The following is a 20046-nucleotide window of genomic DNA, read 5'->3' on the forward strand; positions in this document are numbered from 1 at the left end:
ATTAATAAAATAATTGCAATAAACACAGTCATTTGGGCAGGATAAAGTCAGGATATTTAAAAATGTAGTAAAATAAGATTAAATTAAACAAACAAAGCCCCAACTGTCCACGAGACGTAAATTTATTTATTTATTTTTTTCGTTTATGCATTGGTCTATGCAGATTGTCCATGTACGGACCAAAATGTATCACGTGTGTCCAATTGTAGGCTGGATAGTACGTAGCGACTGCACATACAGATACCAAATGTAGTAATAAACTGTTAACTGTGCACTTTTCTGTCAGCCAGGTATTTCAGGGCCTTGACACTTCTCACAAGGGTAGAAAACCTGTGTGTATTTATTTGCTTAAACATTCCTCAGCTGCCTTTTCTTTTGTAAATCTGCAACCTGTATGTGTGTGTACAATGAGTGTGTCTGCACGGTGTGTACAGGGGAGTGTTGAGGTTAATTGATTCCTTGAACCCCATCTGGAGTGCTAATGCCCACACTGAGCTTTAGCCTTGTCATGGCCATAAGGGCTAAAAGACAGGGGACGGCTGAGGGTAATTTGGGGCCCTTGAGGGACTTAGTAGGTGGGAGGGTTAGGGCTGAAGTCCGGATTTGGTGACGCTGAGGGATGAACTGGGGTGTGTCGTTCAGGGACAAGGCAAGGAAGGGAGAGAGAGAGAGAGAGAGAGACAGGATAAGGCGATAATCTCGGGAAGTGTTTATTTACTGGTCTTGCAGGGTAGCCTAGCAGGGGGCCATTAGGAGCCATTAACTTGCAGCCACATGCTAATGCTTGTAAACACATTGATTAGCCCTTTATCTGCCAACCCACTCATATACGCTTAATGAATAAATCCATTTCCTTCATAGAACACTTTTTAAGTCTGTTTTACAATTTGAAGCAACTGAAAGTTTATTTAAAAAATGAAGTTCGAGTTCAATTCTGTCCACAAACAAATCTAATCAAAACAACACTACGACACTTGCAAGGGAGTGTAATGTGGTCCAAGCACGCAACACTGTATGGAACCAAAAGCTGACCGGCCCGCAGCGATTGGGAGATAAAACTGCATACTTGACATAATGTGCTGTTAAATATTCTTTTTTTCTTTTTTCCACTGAAGGTTTTCTTTTTGCACCAAAAGCAAACATTGAGTTTTCTCACCTTTCCAATCAGATTGATTCAGTTTTATTATGCAAGAAGGATTAAGTCATACAGTATTTGTTAAAACAAATGGCAAACTCAAGTGTTTATTTTTCTTTTGGAGGATAAAAACTGAACCATGCTAGTGATATTTAAACCAGAGCTAGTCATTTTCTTTAAGAGGCTTAACACATTTGACCACCTCATTTCATTCGCTCTTAACCCTTTAACGCTTGGATTGACATACATTTTCACGTGCTTCATTCAGACGCCTTTCACTAGCATTTACATTTCTTAAACCTGAGAAAATTGGTTTGATGTCTTTCAAAAACACAGGAAATGCAAAAAAGTACTCAGTGTGACAAGGAAATTATCTAAAAATTATTCATTCATTCATTCATTGTAACCGCTTGTCCTCATGAGGGTGGGGGGGGGGGGGGGCCGGAGCCTGTCCCAGCTGTCATTGATTGAAAGGTGGGGTACACCCAACACAGGTCGCCAGACTATCATATTGCTGACTCATAGAGACAGACAACCATTCACGCTCTCATACACACCTACGGCAATTTAGAGTCACCAATGAACCTGACATGCATGTCTTTGGACTGTGGGAGCCAGAGAACCCAAAGAGAACCCACACTGACACAGGGAGAACATGCAAACTCCTATCTGAAAAATTAGCTGGGGAAATTATTATATATTAAAATAAATGAATAAATAAAAATGAATGTTGGGAAAAATGTCCAGAAAACTACATTCATACTTTTCTTGATTATGTATTTGTAAAAGTAATTCCTGAAAAAAGGGACATTTTTTATGAGGTCATTTTCATGTTTGTTTATTTCCCTTTCTTTGTTAGTTTTTCATTTTACGTTACTTTTTTCTTGGCATTTTTTCAGGTAATTTTCTTGTAACTTTTTACTTGAGTCTTGCTATTTTAGGCCGTTTCTAGTTAAGTTGTTTGTCGCCCTTTTCCCATTTTTTTGAAAGAAATCAAGCCAATTTGCTCCGGTATCAAAGGATTAAACATCAACATAATCCTAGTTCAGATGCACTACTATGTGCTGTGGAGAAAAGTCAAGAAAGAGGTGATGTCATGATAAACAGAAGGCAAGAGAGCCGCCAGAAAAATACAGATTTCTAAGTTTGCTGTACACATGCTTATTCATGAGCAAACAGCTGAAAATCCCTTGACTAAGACCTCTGTAGTCAGCTGACCACAGAGCTGACCTGCCTGACCCTTAGACCACATGGCCCACCTCCCATACTCTCTCACATCTGTTTTTGCTTGACAATCAATGTCTAGAGGTTGAAGCTCTGGAACTGATAAGACGTGCATGAAGGCGCTCCTGCTTCATGGAGCCGTAGTCAGTGAATACACTGTGACGAAATGTCAGTATGTGATGAAAAGTGTGACGAAATGTGTGTATGTGTGTGTCCCATGTTTGCAACTGGCCCATCTGTTGATGTTTTTGTTCAGGATATACATACCTTTCTTTACTATGCCTGAGAGATTTATACACACATTAATACAGCTGCCATTTGGTCAGTTAGTATTGATTTTTCTCATGTTAGCTTTGAATTTATGGTTTAATAGGCCTATTGGAGCCTGGCTTTTTAATAAATACATTTCAAGATGTACTTGTTTTCTGTTGCTGGCCAATGTACATATCTATAAAATTAAGTTTCTGGGGGTTTTTTTGCGAGTACTTGAGTACTCTATATACCTAAATGCATGTAAGCTGCTTGAATATGGAAATTCCTAAAATGCCCATCTCTGTTTTATACTCAGTGTCACTAAAACATCGCAGCTGTCAAAATAACATCAGTTCTTAATTTCACATTTGTGCATGATAAGTTAACATTAAAACTGCGCATTTAATATTCTGATGCCATCATTTTTTAACTTCAATTCTGAAATGGGAAATCAGGTGTGTGAACATTAGTCATGTCATTGCAGATTCTCTGGCTCATAGCAGTTCAACATAATTGGATTGTGTTGATATGTGCATGATCATTTCTCACTTCTACAGCAGCAAATAACTTCAGGACTGTGAAATTTTGTATGCTCCTCATACTGGAAGCATACTTAAAACTGTAAATTCTTGGTAACTTCTCTGCAAAAACAAACTGTCACCAGAATCAGTGTAGCTTTTCTCTACTGGCTACAAAAAATGGCCTTGAGATTCCACCTAACCACATAAAACACCCTTTTCTCTACCACCGCAGTATGTATTCCTCACGTCGCCTTTCACCCCTCGCTTCCTCCTCTCCGTACCTCCAGCCGACGTAGGAAAAAGAGCTGGCAGCCGGAGCTGGTTGTTCAGCCCTCGAGGGAAGCGTTTGATTTCAGCCTCAGGGACCCGGGTCACAGGATAGAGCCTGGACCCTGTGTTTCTGCTTTCCCTCCTCATCCTCCCACCCTCTCTCTACATTTTGCTGCCCCTGCCCCTCCTTTGTACCCTAATGCTTTGCAGATGCCTCCAAACCGATACCTCTAAAAATAAAGCCCAAAATAGCCAGCTGCGCTCCCACTGGCATGTCCTAATGTAACGTTAAATGTTAGTTGCTTAGCTAACAAGATAAACATCTTTATTTTTTCTTTGTTGCGGAAATAATGCCTCCACTTTGTCGAAACTAGGTCATTGTTGGTGCTAATTAGCCACTTCTGTTACTAGTTGCTGCTAGCATGGTTAATGTGTTTGTGTTGACTAATGTTTGCCTCCTGAGATGTTTCAGTGGGATAATGCGTAGATGTCATGCAGGCATGTTGTTCTAAATCCCTCTGTGAATGTTTAATGCTACACATGATACAAGATAACCTTTACTTTGACCTGCTTTCTGTAGCAACAGTTGAAGCACAGGCTATTGATCCAATCAGCAGCGTCAGGATTAACAAAGGGCTTCAACAGCTGTGTCTTCTGCAACTGCATCTGATCATTTATTAAGCAAGATTAACCCCAGGAGATTCAGATATGGGGCAGCTTCAGTTTACTTGGAAGCTGAGCGATTTGTATAGACATCTACAGTTGGACCAGAAACTGCTTACACCTCTGCGTTTCTCCTGATTGGGACTTGTTTATAGAGCTTCGAGGTCGTATTTGCCTTTCAAACCATGCACAGCAGGAATAGCTTAACAGGCTCCCTGGGAGTTTGCTATAGCAAAGTACTTTTCATGCTGCTGCTGTTCTCCATCAAACAAAACTCATTCATTGGCCCCTGTCCTCACCTCCTTGATAAGTTACAACCAGCCATTTCCAGGTCCCACACTTACACCTATTGTATTGTCACTCTGTGTAGATCATTTACCGTTTGCTTGTTCAATTAACCCAGCAGGCATCCCGCATGCATATGAAAACTACCTTTGCAGTTTTGCTGATGAAGAGGAAATCCTTTTACACATTGGGTCACTTGTACTGTGGTCATGTATATATACTTTGAGCAGGCTGCTTTTTCTCTTTTTTCATACCAGATGTGTACCATTTTTGCACTGCTGAAAAAACAACAAAATATACAGTAGAGTGAAAAATCAAAATTATTTTATATTTGTCCTTGTATTCATTTATTAGCAAAATTTCTGCAAACCAAAGATATGTTACATTTGCTTGTTGTCATGTTGCAGAAACTTTAGATTTCAACAATGCTATGGTTAATGTGTGGTTAGGTTTAAGAACAAAAACTACTTGGTCATGGTTAGGAAAAGAGCATTTTTTGGGGAAAAATACCCACTTTTGGTGGCACAGTCTTTGGCTGTAAAGGCGACAATGGCTCTGTAAAAAACAACAGATTTTTGTGGCACTATTCCCACTGAAAAGTTGTTACAAAACACAGATGATTGGAGACTAGAAAAACACTAAACAAGTGCAGTCCATTTATCTCTACCCCAGCCATGCAAACTGTTGGCCAATGGTTTGTGTACAATGTATCTATGACAACGCATAGAGATGACCATAAACAGACAACGGGCCGTGTGTCTCAAACTGCAGTAAAAACCCCACTTGAGAAGCATTTCCTGAATAAGCCCAAATAATGCTCCTAAAAACCAAATAATACAGGCATATCCCACATGTCTTAATTGAAATATGCTAAATCATGAAAATGGCCTAATTCTTCATATTTATATGGAAAATGCTGTTCATGAGTATTGTCATATTCGAAATAATAGGGGGATATTGATGTGCTTTTATCTATAGCCACTGTGTTATGTGCCAAAATTCAACCTCCAATTTCTAAAAGAGGTATTTGTTTTGTGACATGACAGTAACATGAGAAATATGGTGACAGTGCAGGTTGTCGTAATAACGTACTTTTTAACCAAGAAGGCATTGTAGGCAGGGGTCTGTGCGGGCATTTTTTAAAATAGATTACATATTCATTCCTCTTTGCTATTTTTAAAATGTCTGTGTCATGTCCTATTGAAGTGTCTCGCTTGACCTATGCTTCACTGCCTTCCACAAGTTGCGATTGTACTGCTCTACTTCGTCAGTATCTGTAAGCTTTCAGGAATGTGTGCACAAACATCAACAACATGAAGGCTTTGTCCGTGTCCCTTTACATATTGACTTTATTTTGGAATGAAATTGAACGTGAGTTTAATAGAGCCAGCAAATGATTGAGAATCGACAAGAGAAGAGTACCGGGTAAATGTAAGCACATTTACATTCCCTGGAGATGTAAAACATTCTTTTACGCCTGAACAGAGGAAATCAGCATCTTTAATACCACTGCGGCAAGCCTGGAGCGAAAAGGGCAAACATCCTGGCAAACACCCTGCCAATTCCGAGGCTCGGTCTGTCCACAGCATACTTTCCACTGAGACACATCCAGACACTGCAGTATACTCAAAGTTGTTGAACACTGACTTGAATATGATCCATTCCCCATGTATTAGAGGTCATGTCCCACATGGCTTTAAATGGAAGGGGTGAGGCGAGGGGTTAAGTCCCGCTCTCTCTGCGTCCCACTTTGGTGACAATGAAGCATATTCTGGCTGCTAGCACGCAGTGATCATGGTGGAGATGTCGGTATAAAGGCTTTATTCATCTGCTTTGGCCAGTCACAAAGAGACAGACACATCAGATCACAGGGGAACAGATGAACGGATAGAGAAAAACAGAGCGAGGATAGTGACACTCAAGAATCCGGAGCTGTTGTATCTGACATGACTTTTGCTCGTGCATGTGTGCTGTCTGCCGTTTCGCTGTCTTCTTGTAAAGCACTTGTGTCTCTTTATTAGCTTGAATGCGGTCGCAGCAAAAGCCAAGAGGAGGTTTTCATTAACCTCATGCAGTGAGAGGGCACTACCTCAACTGCTGGCAACGCTGCCCTGAGCAGTATGTATTCTCCTGGCACTGCAGTATAAACTTCCAGGCCTATTTGCTGTGCATCACACCTGACAAGATAAGAACGCCCTCATTAATGAAATGGGCTGTTTCACAAGGGCCAGCGAGGTCAACTGTCCCAATGAACAATGCTTCTGCTGCTGGGTAGTGATCCTGAATCTTTACTTGCATTTCCACAAAAAGATTTTGGTGTCGTACCTTTGGAACCAAAAGTACCACCAACGAAGAGGTATAGATCCTAGATGTCCACTGCATACAGTGCTCTTGTATGTGGGCGGGGTTGTTGTCACTCATTGCTCTGTCCAGCAGCTCTCGCTGTATTTCCTTGTTCACCGGTGATACAGAGTAAAGTCTGCCCTCTGTTTATCATTTATTGAGCAAGAGTTTCTCTCCATGGGGTATTTATAAGTGGCGGGTTTGTATGTTGACTGCAGTGGTTTAGTGCCGCTGGAGTGCACCGAAACAACGACACTTCAAGTGAAGATTTACATATGCTGTTTACATTCTTAAACGCTTGAAAATCCACTCATTACTAAGAGTATGTGTCATCTAACAGAGAGATTAAAAACAAATGGATTGGTCGAAGTTGTCATACTGAAATTTAAGGCGTACTAATGGATTCACATCGTCAGCTCATGCATTACATTATAAGTAAACATTCCACCTTTAAAGTTGCCGGCAGTGAATTAAATTATTTTTTCTCAGTCTACAGCTGCTGCTAGAGGCTGTGAAACATCTTTTTATTTTATAGTTATACTTAACTATTGTGTGAAAAGCTTGTGACAGTATGAACAGCGGTTAAACCAGCTGAAGCTCAGTTCAGTGACTACTGACTAAACTATGGACTGCAGTGTTTCTAGCTCCACCTTTTAGTACCGGATCTATGTGCTAGGTACCCCAAGCTGAGGGGTGATGGAAAATGGGGATGGTTCCAACTGTTCCACTAAAGGAACAATCCACAACTTTTCACAAAGGAAATGCAAAAAAAAAAAAAAAAAAATCATACCGAACTGAACTGAACCGAACCATCTGCTGGTGGAAACGATCCATTAGAAGAACATCTATGATGGATTGCACACTTCACCTGACGCCTGTTGGCGGGCAGACTTAATTAGCATCCACGCTGATATGCATACATAAACTACTTACCTCACACACATCCCTCTGTTATACTGAGATGTCCCCGACAGCCATTATCTGCAATCTGGTGCTCCTCTTGAAATGAGAGTCATGTTGTTGTTACTCATCCACAAACCACTCCACCTTCTGGTCTCTATATCCCTTGTTGCTGTCTGGGGGTTGATAACACTGCCTATATGGTTATATTTTAAACGACAGAGGGGATGGGAGAGAAGTGGTATCCAGCTCTTCACTACAGCGTTGTGCTTTAGTTTTATTGTTCTGACTGTGTCTGATTTTCACTGCGGCAGGATGACGTGGCTAAATTTGAGGTTAGATGAGGGATTTGATTAGGCTTCAGGAAAGGACACATTGAGTCTGAGTAGCAGTAGAGTCAGAGGACGGGAGGAGGGAGGGAGGAAGAATAAGGAGCGACGATGGACAGATTGTCAGGTCTGCGTTTTTATAAATAGCACAGGCTGTCTTCACCTGATCTCTCCTTCCTTCTATCTTTTTTAACTCAATTGCCACGCTGCCCGAGTCCGAAAGTCACTATTGACGAGGACAGAGGCGGACACGCTCAGCACAGCAAACCTCACACACAGCTCTCTGTCACCCCCCATCTATAGCTTAGCCTTGTGGCATAATCCCATTAGAATCCATTAAGCAACTGATCCTCCTTCTTACAAATGTGGGGAGAGGTCGCTGTCTTCTCTGACAGGGCAAGGAAGGGAGGGAGGGAGGAAGAGAAGGAGTATAGGAAGAGGATGGTGGTGCCGCTTTGGAGTCACATGACTAATTTGTGTCTGTTGCGGGGAGTACGGGCAGCTGGCCAAAGTCGTTCCTCCCTCTCTCTCCATCCTTTACTCTCCGTCTCTCCCTCGCCCTCAAACACATGCAGTTGTTAGTGTGCTAAAGCCGATTGCATGCATGTTTTTTTTTTTTTGCCTGAGTGTAGTTGCCAGTTTATTTAGGAGTGACACAATCCATATGCAGTGACCGCATGCTTTGTTGTTGACCGAGCGGCATCTGCTGTCACTAACTATGTCCCTCCTGTGTTGCTTCTCCCTCAGGGACTATGGCTCCAAGCGCAAGTCGGGTAAGTCATTTGTTTTTCTTCACTTTCCTTCCCCAAAAGCTTATTCATTCTCTTTTTTCTTTCAACTTGTTGCTGCTAACAGAACTGCTCCCTCAGATCCAAAGGATGTTATGCTGCATGACGTATGACTGTTTAACTCTCTCTGCGACTTGTCTGTTATCCATGTGATTGCAATGTGTGGTTTGTTTACTTGTCCCGCTGCGGGACGCTGACTTGCTGTCGACTGTGTTTTGGGGTGGGATCAAAAAGCTGTCAAGCCTTCTCCTTCTGGCTGTAGATTTTCCTCGCAGTCCGGGGTGGGGTTTCAGAGCAGCCTGATAGTTCTTTGGGATGTCAAAACAAAGTCATTAACGTGTGTTTTGTTAAGAGAAAGTATTATTCTCTGATGTGGCAGTTTGAAAGATTGTTTGACTTCAGCTGAAGTTCTAGGAAGAGCTTTTTGTATGACACATGTTTAGTATTCAAAATAATTCAATAAGGAAGACTGGCTTCACTCTCACAGAGATACCTTTGAATGTGCTTGTAAGGGGCTTTGGTTTTATCCTCATCTGTGTGGTCTCATTGGACTAAAGACTTAAACAGAAGTTGTAATTTGGGATGTCAACAGTTAAACGTTAATTGGTTAAACTACCAAGAATCTTTTGACCAGTAATGCAAGTCATTCGGTGGCAGACATTTTAAAAGTAGAAATTGAAACATAGATACCACATTCCCGGTTTAATATGAATCTGCGCCAGCGCCATATTGGGGAGGTCAAGATCCGCTAGTAAATGAATACATGTGTATTTTTCCCAATCACAATGCTTAACAGCCATAAAATTTGCTAACCAGTGGAGATGGAAGTGCAGGGGAACTGATATATTTCTTCTAAATATACACATGCTTTTTCTTTGTTTTTGTTTATGTTTCCTACTACTGTTAGGAGGTGGCGCTTCCCACTGAATAAGTATAAATCTGGAGCATCATCCCTTAAACTAAATCAAACTAACAGAAACTGACAACTGTAGCTGTATACTTTACTAGATGCCACACTTGCTATACAGTAGAATATAGAGTGAAAACATTTAACTACGGACAGATCCTGAATTTGTTCCACTGTATCCCACATGTGAATTAGCACAGGCCGACAAACCACTATAAGACTATTCATCCATTCCTTACTGTCAAGGATTTTTAGCCTTATTATCCATCTTAGCAAACGTATGGCTCTTAGAGTATTAACTGCAGTATAGCTGCTTAACAAAAGCATTGGTACATGTGAGTCACTAATATATGGATCTGGGAACCCTGTGTGTTTATGGTGAGGTAGACTGAGGAAACTTAGGGAAATATCAGTCATACCTCTTATGAATTATTGAGGAGAAAATGCAGGAAATAGCTTGTGGTTAGTGGAGAATATGATTCTCTTGCTACAGATGCCCTAAAAGACTGCTCTGTTGTGTTATTTAAGTAGCTTAAAGGTTGTGTTTGTGAATGGAAACATCTTGAGATAGCTTTTGGTTATCGGTGGGGCTACAGCAATGGAAAAAGTAATTCATATGATGTGGTATTCAAGTAAACAATTCCTAAAATTGATGGTGAATTTATTTTTGGACCGAAAGCAGAGGAGCTGTGTCACCCTCCTGCAAGGAATCAGTTTGTCGTAGTCCCAGAGGGGAGCTCAATATCAATTCAATTACATCCACATTCCTTAAAGTGATTTGATTTCTTGGAAGCTGATTGCTGCTGCAGATAAGCCAGCTCGTGTTTTTCTTCTCTACATCCCTTCAGTGTTGTGTGTTATGCTTTGAAACAGGTGGTCTTCATACCTATTGTGTCAGCAAAGCTAGATCTTTAGGATTTTGCCCAGTTGGAAGCCACTCCACTGACCCAGTGATCTCTGCTACGACCTGAAGTAAAAGAGTCAGTCGGCATGACAAGAGACTATTTTTAAACCTTTGGATGGTTACATAACATCTGCAATATGTCTATGAGTGGAAACACTGTCCCTTAGGCCCTGTCCACTCATGTACGGATACTTTTGAAAAGGGGATTTTTCAACACATTTTGGCCCTTCTACACATACAAACAAAATTTTAGTTCACTAAAACTCTGGTGACTTTTTCCAAATCGATGATATGATCTTCTCAATCTTGTCGTTATGATCTGGCTCAAGTGGCTTCAATAAAAGAGGAGAACACACCGTGGCTAAGTTCGACAAAGGATATTTATTTTAGCAAATGAAACCAAATTAGAGCAAATTTAGGATTAACCATTTAAAAATCTGAGCAAACTGTCTTGATTTTTTTCAAAAATGTGTGAAGAAGCCAATGAGCAACAACAGAATCTTGAAGTTTCATCAGTAAAAAAAAAAATTACAAGAAAGAAAGAAAAAAGTTAAAAACAAAACCAAGAAAAGACCTTCAGAAAAGTGCTTCAAAAAATAGTGATTCTGCAACATAATTTTAACTATGCAATTCTGATAATTACACATAGAATTTGCAATTTGTGGAACATTTCTACCATGTTGCTGATTACCTTTTTCCGATGTTTTTGAATTCAGAGGTTTAAATACTTGTGAAAGGCATCTGAAAGCAGCACAAGAAAAGTAAAGTTGCCCTAAGTTTTGAAGGGTTGAACAATATGTGCCTTCAAAACCCTCCTTTAGTAAAAGTAAGAAGTAATATCAGTGCATTGTAGTCAAAGTAAATGAACCCGTTTTGCAGTAAAATGCCCCCTGTTACTGCTATAACATTGACTTCATATTTACAGTTAGTGGTGTCAGTTGTGTGTGTATTAGTCTGGAATGTGTTCAGGTGAAAAGGTGCATAAAAGCAAAAGAAAGAGCTAAGAAAACCAAACCAAAACAAAAAGGGGCAGGGAGATGCAGCAGTAGAGTGGAGGTTCAGCCACAGACGAGAGACAGAGAATTACTAGCTGCAAATGGACATAACCTGAGCAGCTCAGGTGTTGCCAGTTTCCCTAACGAGCACCTGCCTGTAAGAGAGCACACAGCTTTGTGTAATGAGAAGGCGCAAGAAACAATAGCAACAACATCGGACTGCTGGTTTGTCTGTTTCGTTAGCGCTTCTTGGTCTAATAACTACTTTGTACTTGGAGCGGAAGGAAAACACTCTTGTCGTCGAGTGAGTTTCTTGGTCCTTATATCGAGGGGGAATTGACAGTGATGAGATCCCCGGTCATCATTTTGAAAAAGGTAACAGACTGCAGAAGACACCTAATACCCAAGAGTGTATGTAGTTGGTTTTGTCATTTTTATGGAAGTATTTTTGTAAAATGATGCTCGTGTGGATGATTTTTTTTTTTTTAACCTGGGGCCTTAATTAACAAATGGTGTCACATTTTCTCAATAAGGTGCCCTCTGCCCCTCCTTTCTGGTATGGCTTATTCTTAAAATGGTGTCAACATTATGGAACAAATCTAAGTTTCCATATTCCATACACTTCAGAGTTTGTTTAATCAGGATGTTATTTTTAAGTATATTATATACATACTATATGAAGATATGGTGACATAAAGTAGATCACACTCTCCAGAAATCCTAAAGGAAAGATTTTGGTGTTCCATTCCTTTGTTTATGGTCTTTTCTTGCTGCTGCTCTCAGTGTAAATCCCTGAGAGGCTTTTGAGGGATTTCCAGTGTAGTGTTTCCGAGCCATTACAACCCTCTCAACGTCCACTCGTGGTTTTTCCTGTTCATTTGCTTTCATATAATCATAGCTTTTAGCACATTACCCATCAACTTTTAGTGAAATCTTCTTTTCCTGTCACTGTTGTACAAACTGTGTGTTCACTCAAGGACACAGACAGAGAAGAAATAATTTAATTCCAGTTTTTTCTTTTTTTTTTTTTTTTTTACTATTAGTGGGGATGAGATACTGCCACTTTAAAAAACAAAACAAAAAAAAACAAAACAATCCTCTCTTCCAGCACCTTTAAAGCTCACTAATTAACACTTTGCATCCTCTTTATTTGATTTGTGCATAAACAGAGGTGTAGAAATGACCATTTTTGTGATTTTAGGGGGAATTCTGTGATGTCACTATTTCTTGGTAGCCAACAGCTGAGAACAGTGACTACACGCACATTCTTCAGTCTTGTCTTGTAACAGTGAGGTTGCCAAATTTGGTGCTATGTTGCCTGTAAAGAGATCCACACCAAAACTGGCTACCCACGTTGTAGCTGGACACACTGTGGAGAGATGCTGTTTGTCACAAAATATTTAACTCCCCCTAACAACACAAACATCTCCGTTAGTGCATGTATTAATTAAATGAGACATATCATATCAACTAGTGAGTCCTCTGGAAGCATAGTTTTAAGATAAGACATAAGATATAACTTTATTCATCCTGAGGGAAATGTGCTGTTGTTGTAATCAGAGATAGCACTGCAGATACAAAGAATGCAATAACGACTAACATAGCACAGTAGAAAAGCAATGTATCACAAATACAAAATACAAAATATAGCAAATTAATAACTATGAATATAAACTGGATAAGAGTAAGGTGCATATATGAAATACAAAACCTGACGGAGCTGCTGGAAGCATAGTTTTGAAATTTAGACAGAGACAGTTTAGCTGTTTACCTACTTTCAGTCTTAATGCTAAACTAAACTGAACAAACATGACTTTGATGAAGATCTTTTTACTCAACTGATGGAAAGAAAGCGAATAAGAACTGTGTCCTTAAGTTACTTTTAATCGTGTTTTTACATATTTATGTTTTGTCTGTTGGGCTATGATGACTGTTGGTGCTTTCAATGTCTACCCTGCTGTTCTCCTGTTAATTGCAAACAAATTTCTGTTGCTGCTGGAAAAATAAATGCGTCACTTCATTGCACCAGAGTATTTTTCTGAAGAAAGAGAGGATGTTTGGAACAGCACATATAAACTAGGTTTTTGTTGTTCACTGCTGTGCAAAAGTAGCGAAATGGAAAAAGTGGTTGGGGTGTCCTGGTGGATGAGCTGTCTGAGATAGGGTCAGGTGACTGTTTGTGTTTACTGTGGCCTATGTGAATACTCAATTCTGCTCGGCTGCAGGATCTCTATTAATTCCTGATAATGGCAACCTACTTAGTAGTTCCAGTGAAGCTGCCTGTTTACATTCAGCCTGTATTTAAAATGAGTAACCATAGCAACAGGGATTACAATTTATTAAAACACATTGCAAAGCTAACATCTACTTAGATCAGTGAGTGATTCAACATTTATTTAACCTATTTGGAGAACACAAGAACTTAGTTGACTGGGATTTGAGTCAAGAAATATAAACTGGAGAAAAATAAGTGATCCACTCTTAGAGTGGATAACTGATCCGTTGATCCAATCAGACCAGATCAGACTGATGGATGAGAGGAGCAGCTGCTGCAGAGGCAAGGGAAAACAAACTTTAAGACTTAACACAATGAAAGGTTAACTGTCACTTTCATAGCAACTAGCTCAAAGGGGGCATATCGCCACATACCGTGGTAGAGTCAACACACTTCTGTCAGTAAATACATTCTCCCTTTGTGCTTGTATACTGGAACAACGACAGTAGTCCCATAAATGGCCTAACTGAGCTATAACCATAGCTTGACTTCCCTGTACTGAACGTGACAGGGGGGAAGAAATGATTTGGAAATGGTGTTGCAACAGCTGAAATCATTGCTAAATTTTCAAAATAATTTCAACCTTAAAAAAATAAACTTTTCTGTTTTTTTTTTTAATTTTATTTCGGTGCCTCCCAATATAAACCAAACACTGATTCATTTCACCTCTAGTTAGCGGAGGAAAAAGATGTCAGACATGTTTTTTTAAAAACACACGGTCAGGTCCAGGGAGTCTCCGGGGTCACAGCTCTGTATTCCTCCCCTTTGCTCCGCAGAGTGCAAGTGGAGCTCGTACTCCTCCATATGAGAGCCAGATTGAGAGGGAACGGAGGAGGGTGCTGTTTGGGCTGCGGAGGCCGCAGGGGTTAGGACTGTCTGACAGGCGCTAGTTTGTTTACGTGGCACAATGGATACTATTTCAGGCTGACATCGGAATGGCCACTCGTGTTTACACGGAGGAGGGCTGTGCCTTAATGTGTGCCAGTGTTTTTACAAGTGTAGGTTTAGTGGACAGGGGCAGTTTGTGTTTGTACTTTTCTGTTAGGCTGTCTGTGCTAATTAGGAACTCCTCTGTCAACAGACTCATTTATATGACACTAAAACCCTCCGTTACTTTCCCCCATATAAGAACCCATAAGAATAAAACCCTTTTGTTGACCGTAACACATTCATCATCGCACTGGGCAACTAATTGTGGCAATAATAATGTCAGCACACACATATCACATCACTGTTAATTATACAGTAAGGTGAATATTGATTTACGCAGAAAAATGATAATTGTCTTTTCCAGCTTTATAGCCACGAGGCGCAGCTATCTCAGTATGACGGAGCAGTTAGAGTTCCTCCCATGGGGGTGACGGTGTGGCATCTCTGTGGATGGTCTCCGTTAAATATGAAGGAGGTGATGTTTAAAGCAAAAATTAGTGAGTGAAGCACAAAGTAAGAGAACAGGAAGAGGAGGGATGTGACAGCACTCACTGTGGAACAGATGTGGCCTGTGATGTGATTTGACCCCATCCTGAAGCGAGCACCCACACCGTGTCACTCTCCCAGCCTGGTTTGGGAACTGTTTGTCATTGCTAACGGCTGTATTTTTGCCAGCGCTGCATCAAGGCTAGGGCCCATCAAGCGGCGCTTCTCCCCCACTCTCGCCGCTCTGTCTGCACACAAATGTCATTTGTCACTGCAAACGTTCGTGTCACAGTCGGGGATGAATTGTCTTGTCTCTGTTGTTCTCTCCTCTCCTTGTTAAACACTGTATCAATACTAGTTAGCTTCTGCCTGTGGTTTGACATTGTTAGCGTTGATGTCACTCTCGGCCACTGTGCTTTTTCACAAGTGTCACATCAATACTGGTTAGCTGTAATTTGTTATTGGTGGCCTTTGTCTTGGTAGCAGGTGACAAGGGGGTTATCATTTAAGCTGCTGATTGTGTGGTGGCAGCAGTTTCAGCTGTGTGCAGGGAGTGCCATCCTGAGGCTGAAGATTCAGCCTGGCTGTTTTATAATTAACTTTGTTCACCTATTCATAAGGTACAAATTTGACTTTTTCCCTGCTTTTTTGCTTTTGTAGAGAAGAGTACACAGTGGTTACAGACTGTCAACACTTATCTTACATTTGTACTCCAGCTAGATGAAACATTGACTACGTTTTCACTGCAAATTCTTGTTACTTATCGGCTGACATGCACACTAATATGATGTATCTGCCAATTTAACAGCCAGCCTGGTTTATCATCTAGCTCTAAACAATATACCTGCTAAACATGTAAACATTGTCACATTGTTATCATGTCAGCATGCTGACAGTAGCATTCAGCTCAAACTACCACAGTGCCTTAGCACTAGCTATTGACTACTATTTTTTGTCTTGTCGGTAAGTCAGTTGGGTCTGTAAATGAATTTGTTCTCCTGAGGGAGGAATTTATACACTTGATTTACTAAAATATATTTCCAAATTAATAAAGATGCTTTAGGTTTTGGCTGTGGTCTTATTTTTGACATTGCCTTTAATTAGACATGGTGAAGGCATGTAGCTGCCATAAACAAGAGAGAAAGTTGGAGACAGATAAAGAATCTGGGAGTATGATTAAGTCATTTTAGGGATAGAAATAGTGAGGGTTCTGTAGAGACCCAACACTGCTCACATTCAGGTTTGGAAACATTGACAGTGAGTTGAAAGGAAATTTTGGGGCACTATAACAAAATCAGTTAGTGTTGCCACCCGTTCCAGATAATACGGAATACTGAATCAAAACGGGACGCAATTTGTCCCGTATTTCTGTACACACTCTACTGTAACTCACCGACTATGTTTTCACATGCTTTGAAAGACGTGAGAATGAGAGAACCAAAAGAGTTTCACGCAACATAGCTGAGAAGTATCAAATCAGAAGTTGCAGGGGAGACTGACACAGAATGACAGGCCTGTCACCCAGCTGCACCGTTGCCATGGTTGCGGCGACTAAGACGCGGGGTGTTTAAAAATGTCAGATTCCAATCATAAAAAGATAAATGCTGTCTGTTATAAGAACAGATTGACAAACAGACCACCGCTGGGTCAGTCCCATCAGAGGAAAAGAGTACAAGGTAAACTAATGTGACTCGACAGGAGCACCGGGAGCGCTCTCTGACTTGCTGGCTATAAGTTATGCGTAGATTCATTTGCACCTGGTTGTTGAACTGCTGAAGTATAGGCTATCGCTGTCACTGTGGAGCTGGCCACACATGCACCGCGAACTGTCCCTTATTTTTCCAGCCAGAGGGTGGCAACCCTACAGGAAGTGCATCTCTAAAGTTTTCTGCATCAACTAGTTTGTGTGATCTCCAAAACTGCAGAAAGATATATATCAGTCATGTGGAACAGTTTCAACTCCATTAAGTCTTCAGGCCGCTGGTCTCAACTTGTTGATGGACTGTGGTTTGTCTGGTGATGTCAGCAACAGGAACTTTTCTTTCAATACACAATCTACTATGTCCACAGGAAAACAAGATAGATGGCTAATAAGCCCCTCCAATCCAAACCCAGCAAGACAGACATCAGAGATGCCATTTTTCACCATCTCTAGGCCCTCAATTGCAGAGTAATGGAGACGTTTGGGGTCAGAATTCTAGGAAAATTACCCTCGGCAGCAAAGGGACAGAGAAAACACTGCTGGTTTGGCCGGTTTGTGGCGTCATCACCGAAACCTGAAAGGAATTAAGCCTCCATATATGTGTGTGTGTGTTTGTACGGAGGGGGCGTGAGTTAGCATGGAGGCCAAGAGTGGAGTTAATATCAATCAGATGTTGAGCGCTACACTGAGAGCAGCCGGGTGGGTAATAATCACGGTAGGGCGTTAGTGAGTGGGGTTTGACCCTGGCTGACCTGGGACCAGCCTGTATCCCTCCCTCTGGGGCCAACATCAATCCAGCAAAGCTCCTGAGGCTCTGGTGGATAGCGAGCGGGGATTTGGCTTTTATTATCTCACGTGAGTCAACGGAGAGGAGCTGTCGGCTTCACAACAGGGGTAGCGCTCGCCAGGATCATGAAGTATACAAACACGGTCTGTTCAAAAGATGAGTTGATTGTTTAGGGAGCCACCCTATTTTCAGATTGTTAAATTTTGAACCTTTTCCATGGGTTTATAGTGTTTTCATAGACCCCAGACTGATGAAAGGAGAAACACTTGTTTAAGGCCATAATCCTTTAATTTGAGTGAAAACAAAACTTGGGGTTAGACGGTATTTTTCAGAGACGTTATCCATTTGCCCCCACCATCTTTGTTTGACTACATCTTTATTTTTGTCTGGGATGGAGAGGGCTGGATGGGAGTGAGTGATGTAACACAACATAGAAAGTAAAGAGCAGTAGATACACCTGAATTTGTGGAGTTTTATTCTGCATTTTTGAACCGAACAGCTTACTCCCTGAGAGGAGCTGCCTAACATGGAGCTGAAAACTACATACCTTTAAGGGCGTTGTTGTTTTTGCGTTTACCCCGCAAATAGGGAGGCTGTTACATAACCAGACCTTTGCCTATTTTGATATGACGTGTCAAAATCACATTGTATATTCCCCCCGTCACATGCTCAGTAAAGCTCTGACTTCAAAGTCAGTGTCTTGTTTTCTTCCATTTTTTTCGTTACAAGCTTTTGTTTGTTTTTCGTATCTGTTGTTTTCACGGCAAGCGTAATTTTAAGTATGGCAGATGCCAATGCTGGGATGACCCATGTTTTTGAACAGCTGATGTACACGTGTCATTTAAGGTTACTTTTGTGTTGAGAGAGTACCTTCTCTTAAGTAGGAGCTAAAGAAAAGGCCCTAAAATTGGCATAAGAAATCATTCCTAGTTTTTGTTGTGTAAACACAATAAAAAAAAGGAGAGTTTATAGAACTATGGTCCTCTGGTCTGAAAACACTTATTGTCTTGAAATAAACCCTTTTTGGACAAGTTTCAGGGTAATTCTACTCACTGCAGCTTTAATAGGTGCCTAAAATCTACAGTTAAATATATAGAGATTTGTGAGATAATTTAGTTGTGGTGTGTTTAGCCTGCCTGCCCCTGGGGCTTCCAGTTTGAAATATGTTGGAAGGAGAACCTCCTGTTTTGCTTATTTATACTGCAGTTTCCATATACATCTTCAGATATTTAAAGGAACTGTATGCAGCACTCAGAGCAAATCTAGGATCTGGGGTGTCTGAGTCTGGGGTCAACATGAAGGTGGCTGAACTGATGGCTAGCAGCACATAGTGTTAACTCAATAAACAGATATAACAATGGCAACAGAGAATGGTTACTACGCTTCTTCCAAATTGCTGTCTTAATATCAGTGCAAAGCAGTGGCAATGAGCTAGCCAGTAAAATCGACTCACAGGGGCTCACTATAGACTAACATGCAAAGAGAACGGACCGTCTACGACAACAACCCACAGAGGACCGCGACTCACAACGCACACAACGGGAGTGTGACCTCATTCTCTGTTCAGGACACTACATATCAGCTACATCTTTACATAGCAAATAGTGGTTTTCTGCGTAATGTTCTGAATGTCGTAGAGTTTCTTGATGCATATGTTACTATTTCTTTTATGTGAAAATGCCTAAACAGAGAAAACTTTCTAGGGCTGTATCCGACTCAGAATTATACCCATTAAATTACATTTGGCTGTTCAATATGAATATTTGATGACTCATTTTGTTTATCTATACAAAGTTTTAACATTTAACAGGGTTCAGTGTGACGTTCAGTGTGACAGCAGCCTTCATGTAATGTAGTAATCAAGCCAACGGCACTAACAACAGATTACAAATGCACAACAACATATTTTGCCGACACTAGATGTCAAACAAAAGCCAGAGACTGTATCTTATTAAGTTGCTGTGAGCTGTAAATTCACCACTCATTCACCTCAGAGTGCGGTCTTTCTGTCCCTTTGTGCCGTCTGTCTGTGTGTCTGCAACTGCAAAGATTAGTGTTAAAGTCAAGAGTGCTTACTCCACAGCAAAAATATCTCGAATTGTCCCCTGAAGTACACTAGCACAGAAAGAAATTAACTTGAAGTAATCTCAGACGACTGCAGGTCTACGACTGATGTTTCGAACCTGCGACTTCCAATGGGCAGTCCTAAAAATTTCCACTCATATAACAAAGTTAATGCAAAGATTTTCTTATAACGAGTTCTTAAAACAAGATTAGCTGCTGTCAAACAAGTGAAGTACTTTATTATTTGTGCAAAAGTTAAGCAAAACATGATTCTAAGACCAAATTC

The 20046-nt window shown here is 40.8% G+C and overlaps 1 protein-coding gene across 7 annotated transcripts in view; it reads left to right on the forward strand.

Moving 5' to 3' along the window:
• sh3pxd2aa (SH3 and PX domains 2Aa) overlaps nucleotides 1–20046 on the forward strand; it is a 127125-nt gene that overhangs the window by 59436 nt on the left and 47643 nt on the right. For all 7 annotated transcript variants that reach the window (XM_042484764.1, XM_042484765.1, XM_042484766.1 and 4 more), the window contains one exon: nucleotides 8670–8695. In XM_042484764.1, the coding sequence (XP_042340698.1) occupies nucleotides 8670–8695 (26 nt within the window). The remainder of the gene's footprint in view (nucleotides 1–8669; nucleotides 8696–20046) is intronic.

Source organism: Plectropomus leopardus, chromosome 4 (genome assembly GCF_008729295.1).
Source record: "Plectropomus leopardus isolate mb chromosome 4, YSFRI_Pleo_2.0, whole genome shotgun sequence".
NCBI classification, from domain to species: domain Eukaryota; kingdom Metazoa; phylum Chordata; class Actinopteri; order Perciformes; family Serranidae; genus Plectropomus; species Plectropomus leopardus.